This window comes from Lissotriton vulgaris, chromosome 12 (genome assembly GCF_964263255.1).
Source record: "Lissotriton vulgaris chromosome 12, aLisVul1.2, whole genome shotgun sequence".
NCBI classification, from domain to species: Eukaryota; Metazoa; Chordata; class Amphibia; order Caudata; family Salamandridae; genus Lissotriton; species Lissotriton vulgaris.
Window position 1 is genome coordinate 75,456,889 of NC_141700.1, and position 21,494 is coordinate 75,478,382.

Sequence of the window (21,494 nt, forward strand, 5' to 3'; positions counted from 1 at the left end):
CGTGGGCAGATGTGGACTGGCTCCGCTTGTTTCCCCGACTGCCTCCACAGCGGTTTCCACGGCCACCGCCGCGCTGGACGACAGTCTGCGGCGAGTGGCTGGCGGCACGTGTGGGGGCGCCCCTTCCTTGGCCACGAAAGGAGCGAAAGGCACCCAGTTGCTGGCGCGGGCCGAGAGGCCCAAGGACTTGGCCGTAGCCCTGGAGTCCTTAAAGCGCTCAAGCGCGTGGTCTGCCTTGTCGCCAAAGGGGCGACGGCCATCGAACGGCATGTCCCTGAGTGTATTTTGGACGTCTGCCGAGAAGTTGGCGGATCTCAGCCAGGCGTGGCGTCGTATCGCCACCGTCGTAGCCATCGCTCTGCCCAGCGAGTCAGTAGTATCCAGTCCGCACCTGATATACTTCGCTGCGTCCCGGCCCTCCAGTAGGGCTTGGCAGAGTTTGGCCCGTACCTCCAACGGACACTCTGGCAGCACTTCCGCCACCGTTTCCCACAGAGTGGGTGTAACGGCCCAAGAGGCATGCGGTGTTGGAAGACCGCAGTCCCAAGCTAAGGGACGAGAACACCTTTTTGCCATAGGCGTCGTACCTCTTGGATTCCCGATCGGGAGGAGCCGTCAGGAAGGCGGTCTGGGAGTTAGAGGCCTGGATAACCAGACTCTCGGGGGTTGGGTGGGTGGGTGGATAGGAAACATAGGTCGCCCGGGGGAGGGCGGTGGCATCTGGCCACGTTCCTATCTACAGGCGAACCTGTAGCGGGCCTGGACCAAGTGCCCAAAAGAACGTCCTTCAAGGCCTCATTAAACGGCAGCAGAGGCTCCATGGAGCATGACTGCGGCTTAAGGACCTCAGTGAGGAGGTTAGTCCTCACGGCCGCGACGGGGAGCCCAAGGCCTTAGCAGCCCTCATCAACACCACACTATATGTAGCGCCCTCCTCCGAAGCCACGGTAGGAGGAGACACAAATCCAGTGTCTGGAGAGGTGTCCAGGCCACTGGCCTCCCCAAGGTCCCCTGTCCAGTCCATGTTAGACTGCCACTCCCTGGTCAGAGGGTCCTCAGACCCCTCCCAATTCTCCTCGTCCCCCATCTCCTGAGATTCAGGGTCATAAGCAAATGGGGTGGGTTCATAGAATTTAAATTCTCCGAACAGCGTCGAGAGCAGCGCCGGTAGGCGTCGTCCCTACGTCAGAACCCAGTGAGAGGAGGCATCGGGGACGGCGCCGCCCGAGGACGGCGCCGGAGGGGACACCACACGGACCGACCCCGGGGGGGTCGTAAGGTCCACCGGGGACGGTCCATCGCCCGACGAGAGCCCAGCAGTGCCCTGCAGCGCCGGGCCCGAAGGCACAGACGACGCCGGGGCCGCTGTACCCTGCGGCGCCGAGCCAGAGGGCACCGGCGGCGTCTGGATCGTGAAGCCCTGCGGCACCGGGCCCGAAGGCGCCAGCGAGGCTGAAGCACCCGACGGCGTCGGGGGTCGTAGCCCCCGACCCGCTAGGGCCCCCAGACGGGTTCACTGGGCCCGAAGGCGCCGCAGAACCCGTCGGAGGAGAAAGGGACCTCATGGCCATAAGGAAGCGCTCGATATCCTCCGGCGTCGCGTTCAGCCCAGGGACCGAGGGGTATGGGGCCGGACGCAGCGCCCGCGACTCACGAGGAGCCGCGTGGGCGGTGTCACCCGAACCCCCGGCCGCATCGCGCGAGCGTCTGGGGGAGTCAGAAGAGCGATGATGTCTCTTCGACTTCTTATGCTTCTTACCCGACGACTTGGACCTGGAAGAGTGGCGCCGACTCCCGGAGCTGTGACGGCTCAGTCCCCGCGACCTGTCCCTCGACCTCCCGTGGGACCGGAACCTCACACGGCACGGGGCCGACTGGCGGATCTCAAGTCGCCTGCGGGACCGCTCCCGCCTGGCCTTCCTCGGGAGGGCCCGACAGTCGGAGCAGGCCTCGTCATCATGGTCAACGCCCAAACACATCAGGCACAAAAAGGTGGGGGTCCGTGACAGACATGGTACGGTCGCAGTGCTTGAAGCCGGGTATCCCTAACGGCACCGTCTGAGTCATAAAGACTTCGAAATGGATCAAAAAAGATCACAAAAGTTTAGTCAAAAAGTGACTAGGGAACTGCTCTTTCCAGATCTGCGCTGGCTGGCGCGGAAAAAAGAAGAACTGACGTCAGCACGCGGAGGCGGCGTCTAAGTACTCCAACGACGTCATCACGGTGCCCACGACGGACGCGGATTTGCAGACGAAGCCCAACGACGCGCAAGGGTACGATACGCAAAACTTTCCGGATCCAGTCTGACGCCTGCGGATATTCTAAGGTAAGGAATCTATCACTAACGTGTCTCTTTCAGATAGTGATGCTTCACTAATTATGAGCACTGCAACCCTAATTGATTAGACTTTTTTAATCTCATTGCATTTTAAATGTTTTATTTTTGTTTGTTTTACCAAGGCCATAATATGCTTCCCTCTTTGTAAAGGATTTTAGGTAAATCATACAATAAAGTATTTCACAATCCTCAACCACCATTTCTTGCCATGCAGAGTTTGGTTTAGGCTTGTGGAGGATTGCATCAAACTGCAACCCCACTGCTGTGGCGAAGAGTGTGGAGAAACCAGGAAGCCCAATTTACTAGGACTAATACCGGAGTGTTTCGCTTTTAACAGTGTATTGAACATTCCCTAGATGACATTTGTTAAGCAAACCTTCAGTGAATTGGGGGAGTAAGGGGGGACGCTGAGCTGTATACATTCAGAAAATACTTTGCATCTTACTATGGTTTCGGAGAAAGGCCAATTTCTTAATTGGTGCCACAATGCGCGCAAGGATGAATCATATGCCAGGCAGTCCTGCAAGCCTCTTTGGAATGCAATTGCAAGTCAAGCTCAAGAGGCTTATTGATCACTCATTTCAAATGGATGGCATATTCTGACTCACAAGGCTGCACCTTAATCTTAATTGTTTAATGCTGGCATTGGCCAATGAAAGTTCATGGTTTACAACCCTTCCCATGTGTTGACCGATCCAGACAGAGCACACTGCAGTGTATTTTATTTTGCAAATTTTACACTAAACATCAGAAACTTTTAAATCCCAATATTACATAATACATCTACGAGATTATTAAAATGCATTTTTTAAATTTTACAATAACTAAGGAGCCTGGAGATGATTTTATAAAATGCTCATTAACCACAGGAAGAGAGATACTGACATGGAGTAAAGAATTGACGTTTGTCTGATGTTAGGTAAATAAGGCTACTTTAATAAGGACAAAACAGCCAGTGTAAAATGTTTTGATTGTACTTATATGCTTACACATTTTACTTTAATTTAAATTCTTAACATTTATTGTTAGCAATCACTATGGCTATTTTAGCTGAATAAAGCTTTTGATTTTTCAATAGGATCTCAGCAGGTTTACTCAACTAAGGTCAGGTGATGGATGGAAACCCTTTAACCGTGATATTACTCTTTGTGGCATGTCATTTTAGTTTCGTAAACGAAATTCAAAAGTGGGCGGCCATATGCAAAAAATCTTGAACTAGAAGACCTGCCTGTACTCAACTGCCAAGCCACATCCTGTCTGCACAGGAGCACCAGAACACCAGATGCATTTTGGGTCTTAAAGAGGAGCAGCTCGGTGCTCACACCCAACCACTACAAAAAAGCTGCAGAGTTGCCTGTGAGAAATTTCAAACAACTCACAGCGCGTGGCCGGATCAATTTTAAATGCGCATGAAGCATTTACATTACTTCAATGTGAAAGGCAAAGGACATGAGAAACGGCTGTCAAGCGGTTTGAAAGTTGTGCGGTCCTTCAATAAGTTTTAATTGTATGATACGAAGTCGTGCAGGAGAAGCCCTAGAAAACTCCACAGCAAGTTCTATGCAAGCAATGAGTCTGTGTAAGGGTTTACAGTGTCACCCCACGATGCATAGGCATGGTTATAAGGCGGGAAACGCATGAAATGGGCAGTTAGATGTGAGATACAACAAAAACTATAGAACTGGAGGGAAAATGCTGGCCTCAACAAATGCATTTCATAAAAGTTGGAGTGAAAAAACACAGCTTGCATGCAGTTTTCCCTCTGGGCATTTCACACATTTTCACTCTAATACCCTGGTGTTGTGGCCAATGGCTTTAGCTGAAAGGATTAACAACTTTATTTAAACAAGAAAGTTCTTCATTCAGTTTTGGCAGCGCAGAAGGGTGATCAGCTGGGCGGTGCTGTGCCACAATTAAAACTTGAAACTGCTGACCACATACAACAAGTTAACGGTGCAATGAATTAGGGAGAGTATTTACACCCAGCTTAATGAGACAATGTTAAGGCAGTCGATTTGCACAATAAAGATGCAGACACTATTATTAAACATATGCCAGCCGTAAAAAGTAAACAAAGAGCTACAAAAAAGCAAAAAGCGAAAGGAAGCCAAGAAAATGACCAGGGAGAAATGCAGCTGGCACAATGCACGCCTCTGCTCACTCCAGAGACCCCTAGGCCATGGGAGTGAAAGTTGAGGGAAGCCGGAACATGCAGTCTTTGGACATTTACGTGCTTTGTACTGGGGTGAATGTAAGACATTGTTTTGCATTCTGTCCATCAACTGTTTTTTGCAATTTTCACCCAGAGTGGGCTGGGTATGCTCGGACGCGAATCCCAGGCTCTCCACACCACTGGAGTCAAGCTATCCAGGCTGAAGAAGGCCGATAGCCAGACACCAGTCCTTGGATGCTTGATTCCAGTCTAGGAAAGACATGGCTTGGTAGTTCGGGCTGGACTGTTCCCATGAGGCACAGGGTCAAGGCTGATTTGCATATAGCCATTGTCTGACCTAGGGTGGTGTGGAGTGCAAAAAAACGATGGATTTAGGCCCAGATCCTTGTACTGGGGTGAATGTAAGACATTGTTCTGCATTCTGCCCATCAACTGTGTTTTTTTCAGTTATTGAAAAGCAAAGGTCAATGGGATGTGTGGGAGGAGACCGACCCAGTGTCTCTTGGAAGTCTGAATTGATCCCAAAAGGCCCTCTGCTAGTGCGGCGCATGCACGCTGCAGTAGTCGAGACCTAAAAATGAACAAAATCATCAGAACACATGCAGTATTACATGGCATAATTTGCCTTTTCTGGCTGCATAATTTGTCAACCATGCCACATTATTTTGACCCTCTCCTGCCACAATTCCAGTGGCCCATATTTTATGTAAAGGAACGAAAACATTACTCATTTAATGAATAAGTTACTAACATCGTAATGTTGGAAAGCTGTGCAGGTCGTGGGACTTGTCGGGCAGATCACCACATGCTTCAGCAGAAAGCGTGAAACTTTAAAGCCAACCTGTCTTTTACTCATGACATAATTCAGGAAAAGACGGTCACTTTACGTTGATGGCCTACACTTTGCCGCCCAATGAGTTCCTGTAGGACTCATGCATAGAGGTTTTAAATATTTGCAGTGCACAAACATACCTGCAGGTATGTTCAATTGGGTTCCTGCTGCAATAAGAACGGGCAATAGGTCTTACAACATCGGCATGCATCTTTAATGTAACAGTTATTACAAAAAAAACATACCAACCTTGCTGGGGACGAGTAACATGGTGTTAAAAACAGTGCTGCAAGAAGCAATTGAAACCATCAAAGGCATGTTCCTACGAGGGTGGTATGTATAGAGGGCTGGGGTGGCATAACTCCCCATGCACACTGCTTTAAAGGCCCTACGCTCCAGTTTCAAAGTGTGAAACTTGGATGATGCAGGGTTACCTTTTTATTCATGAAAAGGCAACAGGAAAAAAATTAGAGTGTTCCTAATCTTGTCTTAAAATAGAGTTACACGTTTATTTGCTAGAGGCAATTTTTCTATTCACCTGATTTTCGTGCTAGTGCCACCTAGCATAACTGGAAGTAGGGTCCCTTTTCCAACCCCCCCACCTCCCCTCCCCCCAAAAAACCCTAACTCAATGAGAAAGTAATTTAAGTGGGTTTGCACAAATGGCTTCCAGGTTTTCCATCGTGCACAACTTGGTCCTGGGGCTCAACGGAACAAGTTAGGATCCGAGAGTCCGAGTCAACAAGGGCCATTAGGCTATCTTCAGAAGGCATAAACAGTAGTATTGATGGCATAAGGACACAGAGGTAGGTGTGTTAAGAATAGTTTACTCTGACAAACATTGGCAAAGTGTTGAGCCGTTGCTTCTACAGGATCTGTCGTAGAGGGGAGAGTCAATAACCCGGGATTGATATTTTTTGGCCAATTAATCTGCTTCTTGTTGATACTAGGGACCTAAAGGGATTTTAAATGTAATTTGTCAGAGCTACAACAACTTAAATAGTGAAATGCATGAAAAAATTTGTGAAAGGTGCGCATAAACCTTTATTACTTGACAATCCGATGCATGGTTTCCGTTGAGTTGGTTTTTGAAATCTTGCAGCATCAAGCATCTAGACATTATACTGTACCACCCAGCATCTAATGGGTTTGTGGACAGAGCCAATTGTTTTAAGCAGAAGATCCAGGCTATATGTAAAAAATCACATAAGGCAAATCATATGGAACTATACAGCTGTGCTACGCAGTACCAATTGACTTAAACAGTTTCACTCTTGAGGAAAAGGAGAGGCAAGGAAATTAAAATGGAAGTTGCTGGTAGAGGGATCTTAGGATAGTATTCTGATAAGAAAGGTTAAGTACATTTCATGGGGCCAATATTCAGAAACCAACTCTAAGGAATAAACTGTAGTCCAAATATTCCTCTGCAATCAGTTATCAAGTGTTACAAAAGCTGCTGTGCAAGATAATGAAAAAGGAGGACGGAACAGAAGAGTTTGTGACCAGGTTCAGTTTATGTTGAAAACTGCACACGGTTCAGATGTGGGTCTTGACTGGTGACGATTGATCCAAAAACGAGGGTTTTTCTCCAACGTGATCAAATTCAAATGGGACGATCCACAACGCTTCTGTAGAGCTATATAAAACAGGCCTGTATGTATGCAAGAGGATGCGGTGCGCACTAACATCAGTGCAGAGTAAGTGAGAATTCTCCCGAGTGGATTCTGAACTAGGTCAGTGAATGTCCCAGCCACTACATTATGCTTTAGTTAGGAGCAAGAAATATATAAACACACTTATTACTGATGCATTCTGTTTTAAGCATTTAATGTAAATCTTAGTGTTTCTTACTGGTTTGGTTCATTATAGCATGCATAGGTTGTTCGGTATCCTGCAAGCAGACCCTTATCTCGTGAGGTACATTATCTCGTGTGGTAAAAGTTATCCACCATTACTGATGGGATGGAAACAGAAATGTTCCATACGTTTGCAGCACAGGCCTCTGGTGTTGCACATACCAACTGTCAGTTTAGAGTTGGTGCAAATCTCTGGGCTGAAGAATAAGCTTTACGTCATTTACTCCATTAATTCAATAAATTGAACTTATTTTGCCCAACTGTGTTGCAAAGTATTGTGCTCTAGAACCTTTTTTTTACCACAAAATAAAAAAAGCAGAATTTGACAGGATTGTACGGCCATTTAAGCTCCAAGAATCTAGGGCTATCTAATAAAGCAAATGCATAAAAGAATGAGTGACATGAAAAAAATACGTTTATTGATTACATTCTTAGTTCTGTAAATATACACAATCAGCTAAACGTTCGGATGGACTCAGACTTCTGCTAACACTAGATGTTGAAACTGCATACAGGATAGACGTAGACGAGACCCATCACAAAGCGTTGAAGCCCCAGACAATCCACCATCCGAAAATGGTCTCCTGGCTCCACGCAAAAAGCTTGACACTGGCTTAAGATCTCCAGACCATCTCATTCATCATCTCATTCTGGGGAAGAAACAAAGGAGAGACACTCAGCTGGTATTGCCAATACCACATTTCTAGAACACTCCATGAGCGACATAGGGGTCCACCAATTGAGGTGCTTCAAAATTCTCCCCCCCCCCCCCCCCCAAAAAAAATATGCCCACACCCAAGACCTTAGGGAGGTGCCACACCATGTAATAGAAAAATGGAGGAGTAAGACGGGGGGGGGGGGAGAGGAGGGGGGGGGGGGGTCGCTCAGTAACGTGGGATCAAGGTGTGTGCGTGTGGCAACGTACATTAAATGTGGCCAATAATATATTCGGTAGGGTGTGTGGGGTTCTAGTTAATCCACTGGGCAAGAGCTAGTGCATCCGTTACAACTGAAGACAGACTGGTCCCCTAAAATTTCTGCTCAAAGACACTTGTGTATCCAGATTCATGTCCACAGCCCGCTACTGCCAACTTTGCAAAGATTACCAAGTTATTGCAGGCCTCATCGCTCTAAACTCAACTGGAAGACAAAAAAAACGCCCTGTACAAGCTCGCTTCAGCGCTGGCAATATCTAGTTGCACCCAAGCATTTCAACCAAGACTTTATGGACAAAAAAAGTTTCCAGTCTACGTGCAGGTACTGTATTTTTAGTGCTTAATTTGAGCCGGTGGTTTCCTGTGCTCTGCACTGGTACTGAATTGTCAGCACCAGGGCCTGCGACAGCCTGCACAAGTTGGTGCAGTCTGGCTAATTTCGGGATGGCAGTTCATTAACTTAATATACATTAAAATGAATATTGCCTGCCACCCAAGCCATTCTTCTAGCTTTGGGGGCCTGAAATAGTCCGAACTGTCACACTTGTGGGAGTGTGAATGTTAGTACTTGTGTTACTATCCCTGGCAGGGGCAATGTGTGGTACAAGGTGGTGGCCTGAAAAGAGCCCTGGCACTTTTTTTGCAAATTAAGTACCGATTATTAAGGACAGTATTAAACTGACGTGATGCAGAACAAAAGACGCACAACTGGCACCATAGGACTGCAGAAACGACAATTCACCACATGCTGTTCAGCGTTTGATGAACGAAGACTAACCTTGCAGGGCCAGTGACGTCATCCCAGATGCCATGACTCACTTAAGTATTCGTTTCACTCGGCAAAGAGGCTTTTGTGTAACATGCACCTGCTGCACCACTCCCTACTCCTGGAGCTGGGCAGACCTCAGGTTGCCAAGTACTCTTGCGATAGGGTGTACTAGTCCTCAAGAGGGTGACTGCTCTTTAAACAATGAAGCTTAGCCCCACTGAAGGTCAGACCACATACCGAAACTCCACTCTGCATGCGTCACCCTGCTGCCCTTCGATTTACTACATGCGCAGCAAAACACATTAGTGAAGAAAAAGACAACAGCCTGGAAAAAAGCTCCAAGTACATCCGGACCATCAACTCACTTATGGAATTCCGAACACTCAAGACCTGGCTGATCGAATAGGTCAGCTGGACCTGCAAGCGCCTGGAAACCGAATCGGGTGATAGTCGTGCTATATAAATACCAATAAATTAGTCGTGCTATATAAATCCTAATAAATCCCAATTGATTTCCTTATCAAGCTGCTAGATCAGAGGGCTTCAAACTGTGGGGCGGGCACCCACAAAAGGGGGGCTGAATTGATCACATTGTGGGGGGGGGGGGGGGGGAATCGCACCACGCTCTAGGCGAGAAAAATAATTTTTGGGCCCTGCTGGAAGGGAAACCGACATGCTGAAAACAGTGCTGTGGTGTTAGTGAAGGAAAGAGGGCCTGGGACGACTGAAGGCCCATCGGCAAGGTCTGGACATCCGTCTCCTGGATGGGAGAGGGTGTCAGAGCGCGGGGGGGGGGGTCCAGGTAACCCTCAAAGGCCCCTCCCTACTTTCATTTCTGATACAGGAGCACACTGCGGACCATTTTGGCCTATAAGGGATACCAGTCAGCAAACGGCATGTTGGCAACCAAGTATTTGAAGAGGGATTAAAACGCAAATTCAAGGTTAGAATTAGAATTCATGTTCAGGTGACAATTTTATAGAATTGTTATAAAAGGTTTGTCACTCTGGGGAGCCAGATTATGCATGAGGCAGTGCAGTAATAAAACGTTGAGGCCACTGTGCCAGATGGTCACTAAATAAAGTTAAGAAAATCTGGCAAAACAAGGCCACTGAACAATTTTTGCACATCACTGAAAACTGGTGGAAGACATCCCTCAAGTCCCCACGGAGACAACCATGAAACCAAAACCCATGTACTGAAAGGGCAAGATACTTACCCGTTGAGCTGGGATTCTGCTCCTGATCGCCATTCAACTTGTTTTCCGGCGCTCCATTCGTCTCGTTCTCCGGCACTCCATTTGTCTTGTTCTCTGGCACTCCATTCGTCAAGTCTCCATTCACTGCGTCTCCACTCGCTGGAGTCTCCCCATTCACCACAACTTTTCCGTCAGAAGCCTCCTAAAGTGAAGCGCACAGACATGAGGAAGCTACACGACAGCAAGCACATCACAAGCCCCAAGAGCCTGCAAGGTCTACCCCATGTTCTTCTAGGGCAATGGTCAATTAATATAAACTCTGGACCTTCAATATTGGAGATTGAAAGCTGAATGTAGTCCACACTCCGCATCACCATCTCGGATAACCTATCAAGCGAGCCATCAATTCCCTTTCTGAGAAATGGAGCAAAGTTGACATCCATAGGTCACTTACGACCGTGCAAAAATAAAGTGCTGGTAGCCACAGTTCTGGTTAGAATTCTGCATAATCAGCTATTAAATGTAGGCACGTAGACCTGACTCCACCTCATATCTCTTGAATCCACCATCAGACACTTCCTGTTCCTTTATTCAACTCTTGGCTATTTCTGCTTTTTCCCTTTGTTACAGTTTATACTGTCTCCTCCCACTTGACCTTCCCCTTTGTCCCCCCCCCCCTTCCAATTTCATTCTAAATATCTGATGAGGAAAACAAGTGGGCCCCACCAGAAACCACTGGTTCAAATTAAGAAATGCATGCAGATCAGTAAGGAGGTCAGGAAACGTGGCAGCACAGGTGTGCTTATCGGATTCAAAATGGATAAGACCGTGTTGTGGCTTTTATTCCATGGAAGGGCCAGCGACAGTTGGAAGAGGCTCAGGCAAGATGAAGGGGTGCTAGTTGTCCTACAGGAGATGCAGCTTGGTTGAGGTCTGTAGACCAGAGTAGGAAAAGATACGGAACTTTACATTTCTTATATGCAAATGGTGAAGTCATCCAACAGCCCTATTCGGATTATCCCTACAAAACTGGTATTCAACCTAGAGTACGTTCCACTTCAATCCATTATTAGAACGGGCGACAGAGGGAAGAGACCTTTCCTCAACGGGGTGGTCAGATCTCACACCTGTTTATCCCTCAGATTAGACAGTTCATGAGTTCTTGCTTTGCGGGTGGGCAATCAGAAGACCAACAAACCCATGGAACAGCTGTAAAAGGAACAATAAAGCCCCAAGCTTTTGGAGCATGAGCTTCTAGATCCACTTTCACCAGCATAGGCTCACGTGTCAGTCTATTCCCCATCACGCCCCATCACTACAGGTTACGGTCACGTAACCTTTATCCACATCTTTCAGTAGCCCCATCCACGAGCAGGACCAACAAATATTCCCCACTAACTGGGGGAATAGCTAGACAGTAGCAAAGATTACAGCCGGGTGAGATGCTAGGCCTTTGATCACTGACCTGGTCTAACAGCACTACATGTTCGAGGGCTGGAAACGTTGGTGGGTCCTTGAGGCGATGGGACTAGAGTCAGAACTCATTTAAGATTCCACATATTGTAATGACAAGGCTTGAAAAGGAGACTGGACAAAAGAAATTTAGTCTGGAAAGAGCAAGCAAGGAGCCTCTCCCTTAAGGATGCCGTGCATAGGTGCACGGTTTACACTAGGGATCACTTCACCACAAACAAGTGCTGTCTGTACTAGAGGGGGCGCAATACAGATATAGCTTGGGGCAATAAAATTACAGCAGATAAAAGTTTATAGCATTGATCCTATGGGGCGCATCACCGTACAAGCCTTTCAATGATCTACATTCAAGAAACACTTAAGATATGAACATTTTCGGGACTATCCTCGTTTTTTGATTATAGTAATTCATATGAAACCTATCCTACAGAACACGCCTCAAATACCCACTCATTCTACCAACAGCTGTTCCATACAGGCCTTCTGCGCATAGGTTGATGGATCCATATGGATCTTATTCGACTGCCAGGTGGTCAGTGCTTCCATATAGGTCTCTAGCACAGTTGATCGATACTCTATTAAAGGCTTGGCTGGCCGCAGATCCACATTATCTTACAAGTCTCACTACTAGCAGGTCCGCAATGCTTTCAGCACCCCAAAGAGTCCTCCACACTTACTTCCTACAGTCCATTTTAGCACAGCTAATCACAGGAACAGCAGCAGGGTTCTGCACCTCACCAAGAAGCAGTCATTTTTTTCTTTTAGAGTTTTATATAGCGCGAACTAGACCAGAGACATCCGGTATTAGAAAGCTTTACATGAGCGCCAGTTTACAGAAGGACACATTCATTTTTGTTTGTCACGGGGAGATTACGTGATTTGCCCAGAATGTTGAGCGTCATTGCAGAGACTCTAACCCGGTTCCCCAGCTTCGAGGTTGACCGCTCTAGCCGTAAGGCAACATACTCTCCATTGCTTGTAGTGCATCGCCAAGAAGTACTGCTGAGTTTGTTGCCAACATCCATACTCACCTTTGGAGCGGATTCTTTCAGCATGATGATGCCATCTTTTTCCTCGAACTCAAGGTCGCTCTCCGTGTCATTCTTGGACTGGTACTCCTCGCTGTCGGTCTCCGATTTGCTGAGCTGGGAAAGGGCCAAAACAAATCTAGTTAGCAACCTGCTGGAATGGTCAGTCCAAACTTAACTTCCCCCAAATTGAAGAACTCCTAGTGCACCTAGCTCCGTTGGGAAGCATGACGTTGCAAACATTTTGGAAACTTAGGAAGTAAGTTACACCGAGATCTTTACAACTGATTGTGCAAACAAATCATTCCAGTTACAGGACTTAACCAATACTCAGGAAAGGCAGCAGGCACCAACAGCGAAGTGTGTGCCTCGACAGGGAATCAAATGGGTAGAAGCCAGTTTCGGTTTTGTATGAGACTTCACTGGACCTCTCCAGGAGTCGGTCCTATCCCTTTACTCACCAAGGAACAGACTGACCCACACCAGCAGAGCAAACTTCATTAATCACTTCAAGAAACGTGAATGACATGCACATGTATGATCTGAATTATAAATTGGCAACTATGCATTCCAGTAAATCACTTGCAAGACTTATAAACGGCCCACAGACTTCAAAACACTTTCTCCACCTTAGATATGCGTACTCTACACACAATTAGCTTTAGTGAACTGAAAGTAATGAAAGTGCTTTGCCAACTTCAGACTCAACGTTGCACTTCGAAATCTCATTTCTTGAAGGTCAGACTAAACCATCATTCAAGGGATCATGTCACTAATCTATACACATTTGCATGCATACATAAGAGACCCCCGCAAAAAAACAACCAAAAACAGATGAAAACCTCAGGCTAAACATTGGTGGCAGATTTCACTGCCAAAGCAGATGGTTCGTCATATCCTTCTGTACCTCAAAGCGCAAAATTTCACCTACTCCAGTTAAGGAGTCAATTTCAACCCTACTCATGAGTGGATCTCTTTTAGATTGTCTGAAGCGTGCTCAGAAGTTACACGGTAGTAAACTTCCTGCACAAAGGGGGGGGGGGGGGGGGAGGGAGGGGGGAGAGATTGGCCATCAGGGACCCACTGGGCAGCAATTAAAAGTGCTTGTACGCTGAATATTTTACAGAAGCAAAAATCATCCAGGTTAAAGGTAGCATGCCATACTGCATAAAAATGGAAAACTCATTAGGTCTTGTCCTCATATTTGAAGTGATAGTTTTATATTCTGGTAAAGCATAGAAATGTCAGTCTCGGGGCATGGCTGGCCTTTCCCCGTTGTGCAGCAACAGCTCTGTGGAAAGTACATAGAAAAGCCACAGGGTTCCAGGCGAGAACGTAAATGTGCATCACAAGATTGGCAAAATGCAAAGGAACATTGTCATAGGTTCCATCTTGTGTGGACTAAATTGAGGACCCTTAATCAGTATTTTTTTTGTTAATGTATTGTTTGAATGAATGTGTACGTTTTGTGTAATGTTGAGCACAAATGTTCTGGTTGTATAGTCTGTTGACATTTTGTGAAAGTTACTTAATCTAAATTATTTGTGTTGGCACTGTAATCTTGCGATACGAATTTACTTCATCTCCTGGAGCCCCTGTGGCTTTCACATGCTGCTTTGTCTGAGTCTGGGACAGTAGGGCTGTCCATGTTGCGGCCAAACTCTGGACAGTAGAGCACAGCTGTTAGACCAGTGCGGCTCACACCACCTCTTGGCCTGCCCATACCTGGTAGGTTACATCGCCCTCATCGTTCTCATCCGGCAGGTCTTCGGCCAGCGCCTCGATCCAGGACTGTTGCTCTTCCAAGACCACGTCTTCCGCTTTCCTCTTGCTCCCCTTGCCGCAGGGCTTGGTGGGAGACTGCCTCACCTCTGACAGAAGAATGACAGAGTTATGTCAAAAACCTCTCTAAAATTGCGCCATGTACAAGATAAAAGTATTAGACCTTGTAAATGGCACTCATTACGGCATTCAAAACTAGCTCTTAAGAGCATGAGAGAAGGGTGAGACCTCCAGAGATAGTGCCCCAATGCCCTACTTTGATCACGTTGGAGCTGCACACCCACACCCATCCTCGCAGAGTGCTTACAAAGCAGGTATCACTCCAGGATCAAACTGCAGTGATCGTGACCAGACTATCCAACCCCAGCGAGCGCCAATCGATTGGCTAAGTGAGTTTAATAAACAACTGCCGGCATTACTTGCAGGCCAGGTAACATTATGCAGCGGGGGAACATTCATATCTCAATTGCAAGACAGACTTCATATCTGGAGCTTTCGTTGCATAAATTAACTCATTCTGCAACCATTCCAGGCAGGAGTTACACTTGAAATTTTCAAATCCCGTTTGAAAAGGGATGCAAGGAAATTCATTTGAAAGTCAATCTAGGAAGAGCAGTGCCACAAGATCACTTAGAAGGCAATTCCACTGGGACAACATGGAGGTCATCTTCCACACTGAAATTAACAATGGTTTGAGATGGTGTCCATCAATGAAAGCCATTATCAAGACGGCAGGGCTGAAGTTACTGAGGCACTACTCCGGGTAGGACACATTTTATGCTTGTACATAGAATATTTTTTAAATCAGAAAAGAGCCAGAAAACCACAACACTATTGGTCAATTGCCAGATTGTACTGGCAAGGCCTGAAGGAAATCCGATTGAAAGGATAATATTTCAGAACTAAATTGTATGCATTCTGTTGACTTCTCTGCATCCTTCTATGCTCAACCCATGAGTAATTTGGAGTTGGTGCTCAAGTGACCACTTGTAACAGAGACCAAATGTAGGTACAGAACTCCAGGTAAGATGAGTATATCAAGACACGAATCAGGCCAGCATTTTCCACTCATTTACTGAAGGAAACTTGCCAAACTGATCAATGTTGCTTTTTTGGTATTGTTTTGTTGAGCGCTGCATAGTTCAGGCATCAAAATGTTGTAAAATGTGGCAAATGCATGTGGATTTCATCAGACATTCAAATTCTAGTAAATTCCTGAAAGAACTGTATGGACATGCTCATGGTACAGAATAGATCTCCAAAAATTATAATATATATTTTAGGGACACTGAACACTTACATACAAAAGTGACAATTACACATTCACAAAGTGCCATAATTAAGGGAAGGTCCAAACATCAGGGTTTATGCTATTTACCCAGTTATCTGAATCCAGACAGCTGGGACACAGAAACAAATCTTATAAGCAACTAACCAAGAAAGAGCACTATTCACAAAGAGGGGTTGTGAAATGTGTGATCAGACAGTGAAGAGACCTCGAAAGGCAGTGCCATGCAAAACCGGTACAGTTTGATAAGTTAGGCCACTCAAGCTTGATGCGCAGCTAACTTTTGGCCAATTCCGGACAGCCTTGCAGATTCACCAGCCTGGCGACAATAGCATTTGATAGGTTAATATCAAGACCCACCTCTACTACCTTGCAATGCCTATGTCCACCATCTCTATTTAACCTTCTTCTCTGCATTTCCTCAAAGACAAAAACCACCCCTCTGTGTTAGACTGAATGTTTTTAACGATGGTCTTATCACCTCACCTAAAATAAAAAAGGCACTCATGCAGTTATAGTTTTCTAGAAAGGTGTAGGACTTAACAGACCAGCTACGCTCCAATGAGGGGCGGAAAAGGAACACATGCTATATTTAATGGTTCTGTAAAGCATGTATCGGCCATAGTCATGGCTACCTAGTACATTAAGACCACCATCAACGAAGAGTTTATACAGGACATTTTCAATCTTAGGAGTCTGATTAGACACCCCTCCAAGATGATCTACACATCAAGGAATTCTAGAACCAGCATGAGAGTTTATCCCTCCGAGGCTGGCAATACGCCAGTCTCAGGATTCAGCAGCATGGAATGGCTTGCACGGGAAACGTACACCTCTTCAGTACAAGTACTTCCAGCTAAGTCAGGCTTATTCCATGGAAACCTAAGTGTAAATCCTCAGAAGGAGGGCTAATTTACAAAACCAGAACAATCCTGAAAGCACCAATCAGGGTGTGAGCAGAGGAGTATCATTAGCCTCGTTGAACTATTTAGGGCATCCATGCATTATCTATTCCAGTAAGGATATCTGCACTTCTAGTCCAGTTATGTGTACACTCACTATTGCACGTCTCATTTCCACAATCGACTGCACAAATGAATGGGTCTGCATCCCATCTCCCCAGATATACCCAGACCCTTCACCCCTGTTAGTTTCACTCTCAACCTAAATATCTCTGCATATGATCAATAAATCAATTACTACACAAATCTACTCAGTGGCCTTCACAGTACGAGTCAACCCAACTTCCGTTCAAATGCATGACATACAATGTCAGCAACTTGCCAGGCAAACTTCAAAAAGAATTAGTTTCTGGGCAGAATTACCATGATAATGAGGGACTATGGAGTATGTGAAACATGTGCTGAAGCAAGCAAAGGGTGAAAGTTATCAGAGTTCCATGTCAGTCCCAACCAATTGGATCCAGGACCAAAGCCTCAGGGTCAAGCAGAATGGAGGAGTCAGCTCTTCTGGCCTAGATATTCCTTCAAGATGTTCTTCAGCCAACAGAGCCACCTTTAAGAAACAACCTGGAGACGACGCTTCATCCAAAGACGCCCAGACTTAGTTTAAGTGGCAGCAATGCACTATACAAGCAACAGCCCTGTACCCACCCAAAAGCAGGCCCTGCCCCTCGACTGAAAAAGGAAGGCTTACCATCAGACACATCGCCATCCCCAAGGCCTTTGGACGCCGGGTATCCCAGGGCGGTCTGGAGCCTCTGTGGGGCGACGGAGAGGAGGAAGCGTGCCAGCCTGCCCAGTCTCTTCTTCCCTGTGATGACGCGCCTAGAGGTGGGCGAGGTGGTCTGTAGGTCCGCACTGCCCACATCTTCCACAGCCACGGAGAAGCCAACTAGAGACATCATCTTCTGCAACACCTTAAACTGGAAGGAGGACACAAAACCCAATGTAACACCACACGGGGTTTGAGGGAAAGGGGTTCAGACCAGATGAAGAGTGCCCCAGAGTGGGCAGATCCAGTGAGCTGCCAGACTAACTCAAAGCAACTGCATTCTGGATCAATAGGTTTATTTTACCACAGTGTTACGCATAATTGTGCCCGTGGTTGGCACAATGCTAAAAATCCTAATAAGAGTCCTAATAAGAGTGTCTCATATCGGAAATTGATAAATCAGGCAGAATCTGTCTTTACGGGACCACACTGTGCAATATTACAAGAAAAGACGCCAAATATGTCTTTTCTGAAGCCAAGCTATTTCAGAAACATGTTTTTGTGCTACGGGTAAGCTTTTTCTTGGGGAAAGTTAGTTTACCTAAAATTAAGTTTCATGGAAAAACATGTGCATTTTCAGAAACAGAAAAGCTGATGTTCTGGGGTAACATTCTTTCTAATACTTTTGATACCTGGGTGAGAATGCAACTGAAGTTTAGAAGCCGTTATTTCTTTGGTGACAGAGGACATTTCTCGTTATGTTATATCTCCTGTTCATACATGTATTTGGTCCACCACCTTCACTAACATGGTTATGTCCACCCAATGGGTGTACACGGCCTAAGCCTGTTGACCCATTTAACTGTCTGAGCTTCGAAGATTCATTGTGTGAACGGCAGCGATACAGTCTATTAAACTAGTGTGCGCTATACGTGACATTTTGAGATGTACATGTGAAGAGACATACTAAGGTAAGGAAATCACCACTTACAAATTGAGCAGGCCCCCTGCTCCCCGACATTGCTCACAACAACAACAAAAAAAAGTGGCGCAGGTGGCGCACCCCAAATGAGTGGGGACAATAGGTTAATATTAAGGTCATAATCTTAAAATGAAAGAAAGCGTGGCTCCTCTTGCAGTTGGATTCACACTTCCAGGTGCAGCCAAAGTTTGCAAAGTTCGCTGTCGGCATGCAATTCACTAACTGCGGCGTGTGCTGGGTTCATCTGCAGGTGTGAAAGGCTTTCAGGATTCGGAAATGCCGGATCACATCGAAAAGTAATACTTCGGGTAGAGTTAGTTTCAAATCCTGCCAGAACAAAACGGAGACTTTGCTCTGACGCAAAAAACATGGCTGTTTGTGCTCTTACGTCATGGCCTCCGTCATAGAACCAAGCAACTGACCAGGTAGTTCATTACTCCTTAGTTGAAATGCATTTTGGGAACTGTAGTTCTTTTCCTCAGCTTCCCAGACTGAGGATTCATTCGAAATAGTTGCTCTTTTATAGCTTAAGATTTCCAATCAAGAGAGCTAGCAGAAGATATAGTTATGGCAGTCAGGTGACGAGTCGAGGCTCCAGCTTTATAAATGCTCCAATACTAACGCGTTCTACATACAGAGCCGTGATTGGTCAAGTCGAAAAAGAGTCAAGACAACACATTTTCCCCAGTAGTGGCAGGAGAATAACAAAACATGTTTTAATTTGTACGAAGAAACTTGCAAACAATAAAAATGAAATAAAAACGATATAGGGCAAGAGGAAACTCGTTACATTTAAGTAGAATTCAGAGTAACGCAGGGAGCATATATTTAGGAGGTCAGTGTAGGCTGCCTACCAAACTCCAGCTCCTCCCAAAAATAAAATTCACCGTTAAGATGTGAAGGAAGTTTGGTCGCTTTGCTAAAAGAACTGAACTCAAAAATAGTATTTGACGAACTGACTTTTCAAAGAATAAGTCCGTCCAGATATCTGACCGAGACTCTCCACCCACCCAAAGGCCATCGCCCGAACCACCACCCTCCCGATAAACAGATTTGAAGACTCACCACATATTTCAGGGGGCCGAATGTAATAACCCGCACGAAAAGCGACTTGGCGGGGGCGCCTTGCCTGCAGTCTGTTGCCACCGCCAGCTTCTTCTGGAAAGAGAGAATGAAATAGGTGATCCCACTCAGAGACAGTACTGCCCGCCACCTGGAGCGAGCTCCCACTTACATCCATGTGTAATAAGTCCATCCGCCACAACCACACAACCCAGCCCCCCCCCCAAAAGCACACAAAAAACACCACACACAAAACCGACCCCCCCCCCCAACCAAAAAAAAAAAGACATCGCCACCACACACACCAAAACAAACTCACTCCCTCAAAAAAACAATTAAACACATTCACCATCACATTACAGGGTAAAGAGTCCCGCACTTTCTGTGGCTAACTAGAGGCAACATTTCTAGCACCCCAGTTCTTTGATTAATCACCTGACATCAACCCCCACCTTGAGGACACAGCACCGACACACGCCACAACCACCGCCCCTAAAGTTCCTCCCAGTGAGGAGCAGCCATCCCCACCCCTCGCCGGTCTCCACGTGGGAGGACGCCGCGCCGGCTGACACCCCCTTCCATCCTACCTCGGCGCCCTCCTTTGAGGGGGTCTTCACGGGCTCCGAGGTGGGTCCAGCGGTGCGTGCGGGTTCCTGTGCCATGGCGCGGGGAGTGCAGGAGGCGAGTTGAGAAGGTCTGTGGGCCACGAGTCCTGCAGCCCCGCACAGCGCCAATTATGAGCTCTGCGGGGCTAAGCCCAATTAAGTTAATGAGGAGGAGCCCGCCCGCCCTGCTTCAAAACGAGGCTGTGACCTCTCTCCTCCACCGTGCGCTGGACCAGTCAGAGTGTATCACAAAACCCACTCGTTCTCACATTATTTGTATAATATTGTAATGAAACAACATTTTTGGCATGTGCAAGGAATATTTTTAAAAAGACAGGCCAGACCTGAAGAGTCATTTTGTTGGCCTATGTCATACGTAGAGCTACTCTACTCCGGTTTCCCCCCCGGTTGCATTCTGGTATTTGTAGTCCTGTCTGTCTTCATCAAGGCCAAAACGCAACACAAACGCCAGAGTGTACACAGCAGTGGCACGAGTGGCATGGGGCGCGTGTCAAACGCTTCCAACCTGGAGAAATTGAGTTTTCCCCAAGACCTGCAAAGGTTTTTAAACTGGACAATTTAAGGAAACTTTGTGATTAAACCCCGGGCACGAGAGAAGCAAACGCATGCTAGAAATGGGAAGGGAAACTCACGGTCTCGCAAAAAAGATTTCGGGTGGACACTTTTGTAAATATCAATTCAAATGCCTCTGCATGCTGGGACTTGTAGTTCCCAAATTATAATGGGGAAAAGCAAAATTACCAGCACTTGGCACTTGGAACCAAGGGGCTTCTTTACAAGCCCCTTGAACAACCTTTGCGTCACTTTTAACACGGGAAATGTGGCGCAAGGGGCTTGTAAATCTGCCCCAAGTGCTGGTGACTGAAAACCTCGCCTGTCTGGTTGAGCAACAAATGAAATGGGGCTTGCAGGCAAATCTTTCCTAGTTGCACCAAGAAGAGCATTAGGGTGAAAAGTTGCAAAGTCTTCAATAGCCACTTTATAGTGTTTTTTTATTCAATCTTTGCAATTTTCATGATCGTTAACACATTTCTAAGCAGTGCTTTAAATGGAAAAAAATAAGTGCAGGTACTCACCAAAAGGAACAGTGGGCGGGGTTTAGGGCGGGGCTTAGGGGGAACAAGGGGCGGAGTTAGCTTTTTGACCGTGCCAAGGTTGTATGCACGAAATTTGCATGCATTTTATCAATCGCCTAAGGATTACATGCTGCTTCAGCCGGCCTTAAATCAAACCAGTGGCCTGCAGCCCACTGAGCCATCTGTCCAGTACTGGTACTCTTTTGTAACATGCACACGTCACTTTTCTCTTGTAACATACTGTTTGCTACCTCCTACATTTTGTTTGCTTTAGATACTTGCACAAGTGCCACCATTGTCTCATGTAACGTTTGTTCTTGTGCTGGAGTGTCTGCCATTTATTGAAGTACTATACCTCTACTTATACTTTGTATGCTTTTGTAACCTGCGCACATATCACT

General features: G+C 46.4%; 1 protein-coding gene across 1 annotated transcript; it reads right to left on the reverse strand.

Annotated features, from left to right (window-relative positions):
- Nucleotides 1-7,594: 7,594 nt before the first annotated feature.
- Nucleotides 7,595-20,134, reverse strand: LOC147673355 (uncharacterized). Its single transcript, XM_086946344.1, has 7 exons — nucleotides 19,979-20,134; nucleotides 19,395-19,487; nucleotides 17,330-17,558; nucleotides 14,329-14,474; nucleotides 12,607-12,720; nucleotides 10,124-10,304; nucleotides 7,595-7,850 (listed from the first exon to the last, which is right to left on the reverse strand). The coding sequence occupies exons 1-7, from the start codon at nucleotides 20,051-20,053 to the stop codon at nucleotides 7,846-7,848; spliced, it is 843 nt and encodes a 280-aa protein (XP_086802470.1). The 5' UTR covers nucleotides 20,054-20,134; the 3' UTR covers nucleotides 7,595-7,845.
- Nucleotides 20,135-21,494: the final 1,360 nt, after the last annotated feature.